The sequence below is a fragment of the Puma concolor genome, chromosome C1, assembly GCF_028749965.1.
Source record: "Puma concolor isolate L17-30 chromosome C1, mPumCon1.1.hap2, whole genome shotgun sequence".
In the NCBI taxonomy this organism is placed as follows: Eukaryota; Metazoa; Chordata; class Mammalia; order Carnivora; family Felidae; genus Puma; species Puma concolor.
Genome location: NC_141674.1, coordinates 220,452,542 through 220,465,002, shown reverse-complemented (window position 1 = coordinate 220,465,002; position 12,461 = coordinate 220,452,542). Strand labels below are relative to the sequence as shown.

General features: G+C 63.7%; 1 protein-coding gene across 1 annotated transcript; it reads right to left on the bottom strand.

The window, feature by feature from the left end:
• Positions 1-1,254: 1,254 nt before the first annotated feature.
• Positions 1,255-8,160, bottom strand: ERFE (erythroferrone). Its single transcript, XM_086720087.1, has 8 exons — positions 7,870-8,160; positions 5,548-5,670; positions 4,861-4,963; positions 3,649-3,893; positions 3,458-3,566; positions 3,275-3,365; positions 2,323-2,401; positions 1,255-1,466 (listed from the first exon to the last, which is right to left on the bottom strand). The coding sequence occupies exons 1-8, from the start codon at positions 8,053-8,055 to the stop codon at positions 1,368-1,370; spliced, it is 1,035 nt and encodes a 344-aa protein (XP_086576213.1). The 5' UTR covers positions 8,056-8,160; the 3' UTR covers positions 1,255-1,367.
• Positions 8,161-12,461: the final 4,301 nt, after the last annotated feature.

Below are 12,461 nucleotides of genomic sequence, written 5' to 3'. Positions count from 1 at the left end.
CAGCATGCGCAAGCGCCTTATCGCCCCTTCTGGCCTGCAAGTCCCCCCGCCACGTTCTGAGCACACCCTTACCCGGAGAGTGTGGAGCCAGCCTCCTTGCCGGGGACTGGGACTCCATACGGTGGGGTGTCACTGAAGAGAAGGACCCCTGACTTTCCAGAGGCGTGAAACAGAACGCTTTTTATCCACTCGGCATCTTCAACCAGGAGCCAGTCTGCGACTCCCGAGTCCCCAGTGCCCAGAAAGCCACCGTCCCAGAGCCGTCCTGAGTGGACCTGGCCTAAATGTTTAAGGTTCTTTATTTTCAGGTCTGCGCTTTTTGTCACTGTGCGTAAGTCCTGCAATAAGAGTTCTTAGCACTGGAACCACATCACGAAGTCATTTATATAAATACATTCCACCCGGCAAGATCATACAATAAATACTTCAACAAACTGGTGTGTAATACACATAGGTTGAGAAAAAGGAAGAGGTCCGTGGTTTTTTCAAGGGTAAAAGCTTCTCTAAAATATGCCCACTGGATGCAAAGGGAAATCCAGAGAAGGGTGTGGCCGCAGCAGCCCTTATCAAACAGCCAGGGGAGGCAGGACCCACGGCAGCCGGCCCTTCCTGGTAGGGTGGGTACCAGTCCTACTGAGAATCGCACCAGGCCTGCCAAGGGCACCGAATGCCCGGTTCGCATGTACTGTGCCCGGGACCCCCCCATCCCCCCTGGAGGGAGGTGTTGGGATTCCAAGAGGGGACACGAGCTGTGTGCTCTGGGAGATCGGTCAGACCTGGTCACCGTCCTGAAGGCTGCCAGATGGTAAGGTGACTGCAGCCACCGCCCTCTTCCCTCTGGGCCTGAACACACCCTTGTCAGACTAGCCTGCCCCCCCCCCGGCCCCCCTGTGGCACCAGGTCCCTGCAGCCACCGTGGCCCAGGGTGCCATGTAACTTCCTCAGCGGCACCTGGGAAGAAACACCTGTGTCCCCTCACAGGACCACCCCCCGCCGACCGCTGGCCTCTCCGCCCCAGTCCATCACTGATACAGTGTCACAATGAATTTGGGACCCAACTCCCCCAAGACAAAGCAAGTGCTTCTGGGCGCTGAGCCCCATAGAAACGTTTGCTGAGTAACAGCCCGATGGGGCTCTCCTCCTCTTGAAAGACGACCTCCTGAAATCACTCCTGGTGCCAGTGTGTACGTCACCTCCCTGGGTCGCTGGAGTTGGGCCATCTCTGGCCTGAGCGGCAGGACCCACACGGGCGGTTCCAAGGGCTTCCTCCGGCGCCTGGCCCCCCGCCACTCTGGCGCCGCCCGGCCCGGATATTGTTCGGACCCGCTTCTGTTTGCCGGGCACAAGGAAGGGCCCGGTGTGGCCGCTCAGACGCCGAGGAGGACCGCGCTGAAGTGGGAGCCGCTGCGCACGGTGAGGGAGGAGCCGCTGGCGTTGTCCAGGAAGACGGAGGCGTACTGCCCCATCTGCAGGGAGGGTCAGAGCCAGCCTGGGGACCGCCAGCCCCCCAAATGCAGAATCTGGGGACTCCCCCGACCGTCTGCATCCGAGGACCCCAGGTGGACCCCGTGCCACCCGGCAGTGCCTGGGACCTGACCCTTCGATGCCTTACAGCGACCACAGCTCTGGCCTCCCAACTGTGTGGGAGCTTAAGCAAACGACGTAACCTTTCTGTGCCTTCGTTCCCGTGTTTGTGAACAGTGGGAACGCTGTACATCACCTACACTTAAATAAAACTTTCCATTCTGGTGAACGGAGGAAAAACAGCAGTACTGACCTCAAAGCAGGTACTTTACGTAAAGAGCTGGGCGGGGGGGGGGGGGCTGGCATGCTGCTATTTAAGGGTCAGCTGTCACTCCACATGTCTGCACTTCAACTCTTTCTCTTTTACTAAACCCCACGTATCAATTTGTCACTTGCCAAGGGCCCCACAGTGCCAGAAGAGACTGTCACGCAGGATCCTGTGTAGAGTCACATCTTCCCAAGGTTGCAACAGGCCCAGGGTTGTGACAGTGTCAGCCTGAGGGCACAGAGCTGACCTCCATTCCCTCCTGCCACCTGTCCCTACAGGGAGCCCCAGTCCTCTGTGAGATGCCGGGGAGGTCTGAACACAGCGGACTGAGGAGCAGGGCGGCAGCTGAGGACGGCGGCCGTGCCCGGGGCCGGGGGGAGGCTTTGCTCTGCCCGAACCCGTGTGAGCTCCCCGGTGTGGCCCCGATCTCTCCCAGGCCTGGAGTCGGCACTGTTCCCAGGGATCCTGAGCACCCACCTAGCCTTGCCCGGGTGGTGCCTGCCCCCCGTGCCCGAGCCTGTCCCACGCACCTGCAGGTACAGAACACCGTTTACGGAGATGGTGAAGAGCTCGCTGCTACTCTCCAGGCCCATGACAGCCTCCAGGGAGCTGCAGCCAAAATGGGAAGACCGTCAGCCCGCACCCCGGGCCCCACCAACCTCCTGTGCTCACAACCACGCCAGCAAACGACAGCCACCCAGCTCAGTGCAGTGGTAACAGCTGTCCTGGCCAGGTCTTCTGGTGGAGGGTGGCATCCAAACTGGATCCTCCAGAAGAGTGGGGACAGTCTCCACAGGGCCAAGGGGGTTCTGCGAGTGCCCAGAAAGGCAAGCCTGGGCCCAGGTCAGGGCTGAAAGGTCCCGGCCCTGCTGCAAAGAGGACACAGGCCGGTGCAGCTGGAAGTGGGGGTGTGGTGGCAGCAGTGATGCCAAAAAAGTGGGTTCAGGCCAATCTATGGAAGGTTTCCAACCGCGGACTGGGAAGTTCTGAACTCTGTCTCCCAACTGCTGTGGAGCGCGCGCGCCCGCTCTGTGCCTGGGATCCACTGGGGGCGCTGGGGATACAGAGGGTGCTGCCCCTTGCCCTCCGGGGTGCAGGTGCCACGGAAAGAGGGATCGTGTCAGGGAGTGGACGGTGAGAAGGAAGTTCACAGGCAGAAGAGACGGGGACGGTGATGGGCTGCACGGGGACTGTGGCCTCCGGGTGACAGCGCAGGCGAGGGGAGCGGGGAGGCTGGGGAAAGTGTCGGGGTAAGCACCTTGCGCCGCCCCCCACCCCCCGCTGCTGGAAAAGGATGGCCTGATGGGGCCGGGAGCTGACTTCTAGATCAGATCGGGAAGGAGGCGTAGGGTCGCCAGCGGCTGGTGCGGCGGCGCTGGCGGACAGGGTCTTTCCAAGCTGGGCAGCGCTAGGGTGGGGTGAGGGGACTGGGGGGGGGGGGGGGCGGGTCTAGTGCCGGAGTTCCCACCCCCCCAAACTCACGCGTTGCGCTGGCACCGGGACTGGATGCAGATGAGCAGGCGCAGGCGGTCCCGGGGGCGCGGCGGCCCCCGCCTGGGCTGCTCGGCGAGCGCTGCAGGGGTGGGGGGGAGGGGGCGGTCACGGGCGGCGGGGTTCCGAGCGCACGGGGGCGACCCCCCGCGCCCCGCCCGCCGGGAGCCTCACCCGCGTGCAGCGTGGCGGCGAGCGCGTAGAAGCCGGCGACGGGCGCCGTGTACTGGCCGCTGGTCAGGTTCAGGCCGGGGCCGCGGCGGAAGGCGCCCTCGGCGTCGGGCTGCGGGGCGCGGGGCGCACGGAGGTCAGCCCGGGCCCGCCCGCCCGCGTCCCCGTCCCCGCCCCCGCCGGCCCGGGCTCACCAGGTAGTAGCCGCCCAGCTCGTGCAGCGCGCGCCGCTCCACCGACGCGTCCCGGCGCAGGCGGCCGTGGAAGGCGGCCTCGACGCGCGGCGCCCGCGGGCCCGGGGCCAGGGGCGCGGCCAGCAGGGCCAGCACGCCCGCGTCCCCCGCCGCCGCCTCCTCGTCCTCCCGCGGGGCGGCCGCGCCCGCCGCGGGGCCGCGCGTGCAGGGCTCGGGCTCCGCGCGCTCCCGCTGCCGCACCGCGCCTGGCACAGAGCGAGCGGTGGCCGCGCCGCCCGCCCACCTGCCCGTGTCCCCGACCCTTGCCCCGGATCCACTACCGACTGCACGCGCCCCACGCGCCGGCGCCCGCGCTCCGGGATCCACGGGAGACCCCCTCGCCGCCTGCCGGGCCTGGAAAACGTGGCTTCCCGAGCCCGCGGCTGTTCCTGTTTTCCCTTCTTACATTGGCTACCGGGAAGCTCGGGGCGGACTCACTGAACCCAGCGCCCAGGTTCTGGTGCCTCACCTCTCCATCCTGCCCACGCCTCCCCCTGCCCACTCCTGTCTTCTCCGCTTATAGCAGCTGAAGGGGAGGAAAGGCTCTCCTAATAGTTGTCATAATAAAGTGAACTCTGGAAGACACTGGGAGATAGGACTCAGCAGCTGCCCAAATGCAGGGCCGTCCCCCGGACATAACAGCTCCACCGCCCCGCCTGCACCCCCCCCCCCACCCCGCCCTGGACTGCCCAGGACACTATCCTCCCTGCCTCCCGTGGGGCTCTTGACCAGCAGCTGAGACCTGCCAGGGAAAGAGGCAGGGACACAAGTGATCAAGGGGAAGAAGCTGGGGTCTCAGTCCAGGGCCTGGGGTGAGTCTCAAATCCCCATGGTTGCTTTGTGATCAGAGGAGCACTTTGCAAAGTTAAGAAGCTCTGATCCCTCACTGATGGTCCCCACTCTGGGGGTATGGGTCCCCTGGCCCCAATCCCAGATGGGGTAGGGTGCTGGTCCCCGAGTGGCCAAGTCCTCCTTCCCCTGCGAAGCCTCCCCCTTACCACGCTCCTCCCAGACCCCCAACCCGACCCTCAGCCTCACCCAAGCCCCCCTGTCACAGAGCAGGGGCCTCCTCGAGGGCCGGCCCACATGGGCATGCCCAGCCACCTCCTCCAGGACACCCTCCTCCGGCCCCACTCACACCAAGGGTGCGTGTCCACATGGGCGCACCCCTACCTTTCAGCAGCAGCTGGAACTCCTTCAGCAGCACTTCAGGTGGGATGATGGGGCCAGGGGGGCCCTGGGGACCAGGGGGCCCCGGGGGCCCTGGGAAGCCAAGCTGAAAAGGAACCTCAGCAGTGAGGAGACATGTCTAGTGAGCTAGACATCAAGAGCAGGTGCCAGGTCTCGGGCTAAAAGGAATGAGACAGGGAACCCCGCAGTCTCCAGGGCCCCCAGGCTCCCCACCTGTTGGGAACCACAGGGTGTGTCAGTCCAGCCTGACTACAACCCTCCCGGACGGCCGTCCCAGGCCAGCCCAGGCCTCCCTCCCTAGGGTACAGATGGAAGAGAAAGGGGGTCGCTGAGGGCGCTGCCTGGCTTTCCAGGGGTGCAGGAAAAATGATAGCAACAGGCCTCAAATTCTGGGTCACCCGGGGCCCCAGCTTGGCACTTTCTGTGCTCTCCGACCCCAGGCCAAGGGTGAGGGTCTGTCCTCGCTGGCACTGCTCGGGGTGTGCCCGTGGGGCTGCGGAGGGGGGCAAGGGGGTGATGGTGGTGGGCTGGGGGTGCAGGGAAGGCCTTGCAGGTGGAGGCCCCCTGCTTCCCCACGGGCCCCCCCCCAACACACACACACACACACACACACACACTCCCCCAGGACACACACACGTGCACACACGCTGCTGGAGCTCCCGTGCTCACCTTCAGCTTCTTGGCCTTGCCTCTGCCTCCCCTCTTGCCATTGACGCCTTTATCACTCTGCCTGATGAAGAGCATCCAGGCATCCCTGGGCTCGATGCCGTGTGTCCCCTCGGCCGGGAGCTCCTGGAACATAGCCAGCCACACAGCCAGCCGTCAGGCCGGTTTGCCTCCCGCAGTGGGCGCCGCCCCCGCCCCAAGCAGACAGGAAACTTTTCAGGATGTCCCTGTGCGCAGGACGGGCCTTCTGCACCCTCGGGGCCTGGTCCTTGTCAACACTGGTGTCCTCAAAGCCAGCGCAGCCCCCAGCCCGAGCTTCCCGCCCTCCTGACACGGGGAGGGTGACCAGGCCGCACTGCAGCCTGGGCTCCGTGGAGAAGAGGGCCTGGGCCGCGGAGCACCGAGCAGGTGAGAATCCTGGCCTGGCTGGCCCACCTCTTCTGGCTTCCCTCCACAGGAGCTCCCTGGGAGCCCGCCAGCTCAAAAGTGCTCAGGAGGAGGCCACTGTGCTCACCAGGGCCCCCTGTGCGGCCCCCGCTGGAGTGCCAGGGACACGGGTTACGGCAGCTGACAGCACAAGAATGGGACGGTTAGGAGGCCCGGCGGCCTAGCACTGATCTGTTATGAATGCGGAGTGACACCACTCAGCCTCCTCAGGACCTCCAGAACAAGGACAGGGGTGATTCTAGAAACATCCATTCCTGTGCATGCTGCATTCTGACCAGTGCCGACACAGAGCAAAATCCCAGGAGATGCCTTACAGGGAGAGGCCTTTGGCTCATCAGCCAGTGGGCCTCAGGTGGTCTGGCCCCAGGTGAGGCCACCAGCTGGGAAGGAAATCGGCCCAAGGGCTTAGATGAGGTCACAAGCCAATAACAGTGGCTGAAGGGAGGACGCCGGGGTCTCAGAGCTGGCCAGGACCTGTCATCGGAGACCGAGCTGGCGGTCTCCTGGCCACTCCGCAGGGCCTGGGGCCTTCCTTCGGGAGCTAGTGTGCAGCGGTGGGGACACGGGGCCCCCCGTGCCAGAAGAGCCTGGGGTTGGACAGAGAAAGGGCTCAGAGTGCCCAGGGCCTCCTGGGCCGGGCGAGGTGCCGTCCTACTAGCTGCTCACCGTGGACACAGGACCGGGTTCCACTTTACGGCCTCGCTCTGCCTTCGTCGGGAACGCGTGCCCAGAGGGTTCCACAGAGGCTGGACGGGCGCGCCAGGCTGACCCTCCCAGCTGGGCCAGTACTCGGACCCCAGTTTGGTTTGGGGGGGCAGAAAGAGGTGGAGGCGAGTCACCCTGGGGGGGGGGGGGAGGCGGCCCGTGGCAGTGTGGGTGGGTGGCAGGCAGCTGTCCTGTCCCACTGGGGTCCCCAGCTGTGAGAGGCTCTCAGAAAGGAGGTGGGGGAGCCTCTGGTCCCGTGTGGGCCCCACAAACAGAGTCCGAGGCCAGAACCCCTCCTGGGAGCACCCAGGCCTCTTGCTTCCAGGTGACTGTATCCTGACATCTGGCCACCCTTCTCCAGAAAGCGTGACCCATGGTCTGGGTGGGGTTGGCCTTCCTGACTTCCAGTGGTCGGAGAAGCACTTCGGGGAGGCTCCTCCCAGGGAGCCCTCCCGCTGGCTGCCACCGCCACCCTCTTTGGAGGCGGTGTCCTTGGCCTTGGTGGCACCAAGTGTGAGCTGAAGCCCAGCGCTGAGGGCTCCTCTGAAGTCCCCTCCTCCCACCCTCGGGGCCGGGCACTGTGCGCTGCCCTCAGAAGGAAGCGCCGGGCCGAGCTCAAGATCATCCCCTCAGGGCCAGCAGCCGCAGGTCATTAGGGGCCCTGCACACACCGCCCCCACCCCCGCCACGCTCCCCAGACCAAAGGGAAGCACTTTCTTCGTTGTTTTTCAGAGTGAACTGCGCCTAGTAAATTCGGGGAGCGGCGGTCACACTTTCACAAATAGGTTCTTCCCAATTTCATGCCGGTCGAGTTATTTACATTTCACCCACTTCCCAACTTCCTTCTGCCCCCACCCCGGGGAAAAGGCGGTTCACGCGGAGCCAGTGGAATTTTGCCCTTAATGCCGCAGAACTACCCCCAAAGTCCCGGCCAAGGTTGGCCCTGCCGGCGCCGGTCCGCGCGGAGGGGCCGCGTCCACACTCCCCGCGTCTTCCCGGAGCCCCGCCGGCCACGCGCTTCCACCGCACGTTAGGAAGGCGGACGCCCGGGCCAGCCCCGGTCTCCGCCCGCGACGCCGCGCTGCCCTCGGTGCCCCCACCCCTCCCCGGGATCTCAGGGACGTGCGCGCTCCGGGTGGGGAAACCGAGGCCCGAGGGGGTCCGGCGTCTTACCGGCGGGCGGGCGGGCGGCCCCGCGCGGTTCTCCGCCGGCAGCTCGTTCCCGGGCCGCGGCTCCCGGCGGGCGCGGCTCTCGGCGGGCTCTCCGGGCTCCGGGGAGACGAAGCCCACGGCGGCGGCCAGCAGGCCCGCACAGACGAGGAGCAGGCGGGCCCCGGCGGGGCGGCGGGCGGGGGCCATGCGGGCGGCGACTCCCTCTGGGCTCGGAGCGCGGCGTCTCGGGGACCGCGCTCCCGTCCCGCGCCTTATAACGCGCTTGAATCCCCCGCCTCGCCCTTCGCGCGTCACGGCCCTGCGCCCCCTGCCGGGCCCGGCGCGCGCTGTAGCGGGTGTGCGCGCGCGCCCGTGCCTGTGCGTGTGCCTGTGCCTGTGCGCGCGCGTGTGCCTGTGTGCGAGCGCGGTGCGTGTGCCGTGCGCGCGCGTGTGTGCCTGTGTGCGAATGCGTGTGCCTGTGCCTATGCGCGTGCGTGTGCGTGTGCCTGTGTGCGCGCGCGCACAGCGCGGGGACGGGGTGGGCGCTGCCCTGGAGGTGGGGGGAGCGCAGCAGGGGGAAACAGGGGAAGGGGCGCTGCAGCCGAGGAGGGTGGTGCAGAGAAGGGGTGAGGAGAGGGGAGGAGGGACCGCGGCGGAGCGGGGGGTGGGGGGAGTGCGTACACAGAGTAGGGTGTGCGGGCGGGGGCGCGGCATAGGGTTGGAGGTGCGAGGAGGGGACCACGGGAACGAACAGGGGCGCGGGGAGGCGAGGCGGAGGGGGAGGCCTCGCTCGCGTTGGCCAGAGCGCCCCCTCCTGTCGAGCGGGTTTGCGTTCCATCTCCAGGCCCCGGGGCCATTCCTTTGCGCTGTCCAGCTCTTCTTCTCAGGGGGGATTGGGTGCCCCTTCTTCTGGCCCTGGACCCTCTGTCGTCTTGACAGCCTTTTCTCTAGGGGGAGCCGGGTCGCTTCCCTCCTCTGAGCCTGGGAGCATCCCTTCATCCCTGTCTATTCCGTGCATGGTCTGTGGGGACCTCGAGGCATCCCATCCCCATTATTCCAGGTGGCGCCCCGTGAGGTCCAGGCCTTGCCAACATAGGTTTAGTACACCGGAGCGGGGACGACACCCAAAGACCCTACCCAGTGCCTCTTTCCCTGGTGGGGATCCTACGCTTCTGGCGCTGCCTTCTGCCCATGGCTAGGATGCCCTAAACTCAGAGTGCGCTGTCCTTCCCCATCCCGGTGCAGGGGCACGGGGGGGGGGGGGGGGGGAATCCACAACCTGGGGCAGCCACCCTGCACGGATATGGTTGCACCTAGACCCAGGCTGGGAGGCCTGAGCCCTCTGGTGACCTAGCCAGGTGTGGGGGCTAGATTCCAGTGCCAGGCACAGGGCTCTGCTGGCATGGGGCGCCAGATCCTGCAGGCTTGAACTCCAGGCTCCTCCCTGAAAAGAGCCAGCTCCCTCATCCCCTCTGGGCTGCTTTGTTCCCTTCCATGCCCATTGCCTTTCTGTCTCCCCATGGCAGGTTAGGGCATGGGAATAGCACCGAAGTGCCTGCACCTGGTGGGCACACAGTGTCCTTTGTTCACGAGTGGGAGAAGACACAGCTAACGATTGCACCTTGCAAAGGTCTGCCCCCACCGAGGGTCATCTCTTCTGAACCTCACCCTGTCCTATTTCACAGAGTGTGGCAGGCGGTGGCTCCCTAGCCTGGGGGAGGGATCGTGGGTAATCCTAAATCAGGAGCCCCCCACTCATGCCCTGTTTTGGTGGCTGATTTTCTACACCAGACAGGGAAGGGGTAGGGGGGCTGGGGGGAGTGGGGAACACAGGAAATAGTTCATATTTTAGAAAAAGCCTGGTATTCGGTGTTCATCGTTCTGTGATTCTGCCTCTTTTTCTGTAGGATGTAAATATGGTGGTAGAATTGGGGTGTTTTTTGGGGGGGTCAGAGTGTTTAAACAAAAAAAATACCCTGCCTCACCCTGAGAATGTGTTCCCCGGGGGTCAGTGTGTCCCATAGACTTATTCTGTGAGGGTATCTTTCAGAGGCAAATTAAGACTACAACAGAGAAGTTCTGTCTTTAATCTTGAAAAAACAAATTTCTCAGCAGAATGAAAAATGGATATTCCTATAGAAATTACAGATGCTCCAGAAGACAATTGAGAGATACTGGCTTGCATGATATGTACTTAACAGAATATACGGCCTTATTTTCTCTGCAAACATTCAGCAGTGTTGTCACTAACGAGGACATTCGCTCCCGAATCAGTGGAGGCTATTATAAAGCCTTCAAAGGATTAAGCATTTCTCGGGTGGGTTCTCATTTCTGGTCCCACGAGGAAAGTCTGTTAAGGAGCTGGGTGTGCAGAACTTTGTAATGACGTGCTTGTCTGTGCTGGGACACGGGCCTCGGAGTCCACTACTAAAATCTTGATCATTTTCATTTCTGGGCGGGGGGGAGACTTTATCTGGGACCACTGGACGCCAAACGTGGGGTGTGTTCTCTTTGCCGAAACCTGCAGTCTCCTGGCTCCAGGAGGTGCAGCCCATGAACAGTAATTTCATGTTTCTGAAAAAGCACGCCCACACCCAGCACCTCATCCATTTTTCATGGCCCGCACTGACTAGCCCAGAGAGGTGAGGGGCCTGCCCAGGGACACACAGCCTGGGCTTGGGGGTGGGGCCGGGCCCTCTCGCCCCCTGGGCGTGCTCACATCTTCACAGCCACAAATTTTGCCCATTACGGTCCTTCCAATTCTGGATGGCGAGAAATTGGAGCTACGTGATGAGCTTGCGGGTTATGGATGAACGCGTGGCCCTGTCTTTTCCCTGAGACAACCAGGTAGCACAGGTGGGGATTGCCCACGGGGGTCTGGCTATGAGGGAAGGCCAGGGAAACGCACGTGGCTGGCCACTCTTGAACCCAGGGAGCACTCCCCACTTGGGTGGTGGGTAGAATCCTGTGGGGGGCAGCCCTGCGCGGTGGGAGGAAAGAGACACCTCGTGGAGGCCACGTTCAAGCCCTGGCTTGCCCCCCCCCCCCGCCCCCGGCGGGTGGCTGGTCTGTCCTGGAGCTTCTTGGAGTTTCCTTCCAGTTTCCCTGCCTGCGAGCTGGGATTAAGGGACACATGCCCTTGGGGCTGCTCTAGGGTGAGCTGAGGTCACAGTGGGTGCCGTGTGGGGCTGTGAGGGAAGCCTGCTTGCCTTCCACGCTGCCTCAGTGGTGAGGGTCCCTGGCCCGGGCCATCAGCACCGCATCACGGGGGGCTGTCCTCAGACCTGCGTGAAGGCGGAGGCTCCAAGCCTTGTCATGTGGCAGAGCATGATGGGAGCACAGGACAGACCCGGCAGTGGGTCTGCTCAGCAAATCTGGTTCTTGCTTGGCCACCTGGAGCAAAGGTCATATGTGGCTTTGGAAGAGGCACATATGGGGCCTTTAGGCACTCATCCCTCTGAGACTCAGTTTGCTGGTTCTGTAGAGCGGGCATAGTGGCCGCTGCCCCCGAGCCTTTGTCTGGGATCCCACTCACACGTGAGGGATGAGCAGACAAAGCCAAGGCCAGGAGGAAGGTGGCCTCAGCACGGAGGCCGGGCTGCTTGGGCTCCCCACTGCTGGTTGCTGGCCTGGATCCCGTCCGCAGGGACGTGAGGCGTACTGCTGTCAGGGCCGGGTGCCATTTGGCCCACCTGACACCACGGAAGGCGAGGCTCTGGCTGTGTACCTTTCACAGTGCCGGGGACCCCTGGGAATGGAGGGATCCAGTTGGGGGCGTGGGGTCCCTAAGATGTTCACGTGACTTCATTTCCACCTCCCAGTGGATAGCCCCAGCCCGCCTGAGGGCTTGGAGGACAGCTTGGAGGACAGCTGCCATGTGAAACCCAGTTATTTTTCCAAACAGTGAACAATCCTAGTGATGTCATGAGCCCTGCTGGAGGGCCCAAATCAAATCGGTTCTGGTGCTGGTGCAGGCTCCCGTGACACCGTCCCAAGGTGACGACACAGCCTGGCCCTGGGGCGGGGGAACGCAGAGCATGGGGCCTGCAGGTGGGGCTCCCTGTCTGTTTCTGGGGGTCACATTTCGGGAGTGAAATCCGCTCAGAGGAGGGCAGGCCTCAGCAAAGACTCCCCCAGGTCAAGGAGCACCAGAAACAGGTTCCGGTGGCACCAGACAGCTTGTCCCCCAGCCCCCCCCCTCCGTCCCCCTCGCGGCAGCAGCCCGGGGGTTCAGAGCCGGGGCAGCATCTGGGGCTGAGGTAATGGGTCTCAGGATGGAAGTACTGAATGAGTGGGCACAGAAGGGGGCCCAGACGGAGCCCGAGGTGGCCTCCCCCGTGCGCCCTCATGCCTGGCTGAAACCTAATCCTCATTCTTGGGCCCTCATGTCACGGCCTCAGCCCTGGCTTCCCATCAGCCTGCTGCAGTCAAGCTGTTCTCACTCTTCTCTTTTCCTCCAAAGGAAGGACCTTTGCCGATGAAGTCATGGGAATAAAAGCTCCCTTTGCCCCCGAAAACAGTGGGAGCCTGAAGTCAACTTGTTGTGTGGCCTCCCAATGTCCAGGAAGGTGACCTTTGCTGTTTACTGGAACCTTCCAAACACATGACATCAT

Bases quoted from the DNA above. Each gene is read 5' to 3' on its own strand.
- ERFE (XM_086720087.1), bottom strand. From the start codon at position 8,055: ATGGCCCCCGCCCGCCGCCCCGCCGGGGCCCGCCTGCTCCTCGTCTGT. The intron at 5,671-7,869 runs GTAAGACGCCGG...GCTATGTTCCAG, and splicing joins GGCCGCCCGCCCGCCCGCCG to GAGCTCCCGGCCGAGGGGAC. The intron at 3,894-4,860 runs GTAGGGGTGCGC...GCTCTGTGCCAG, and splicing joins GTTCCAGCTGCTGCTGAAAG to GCGCGGTGCGGCAGCGGGAG.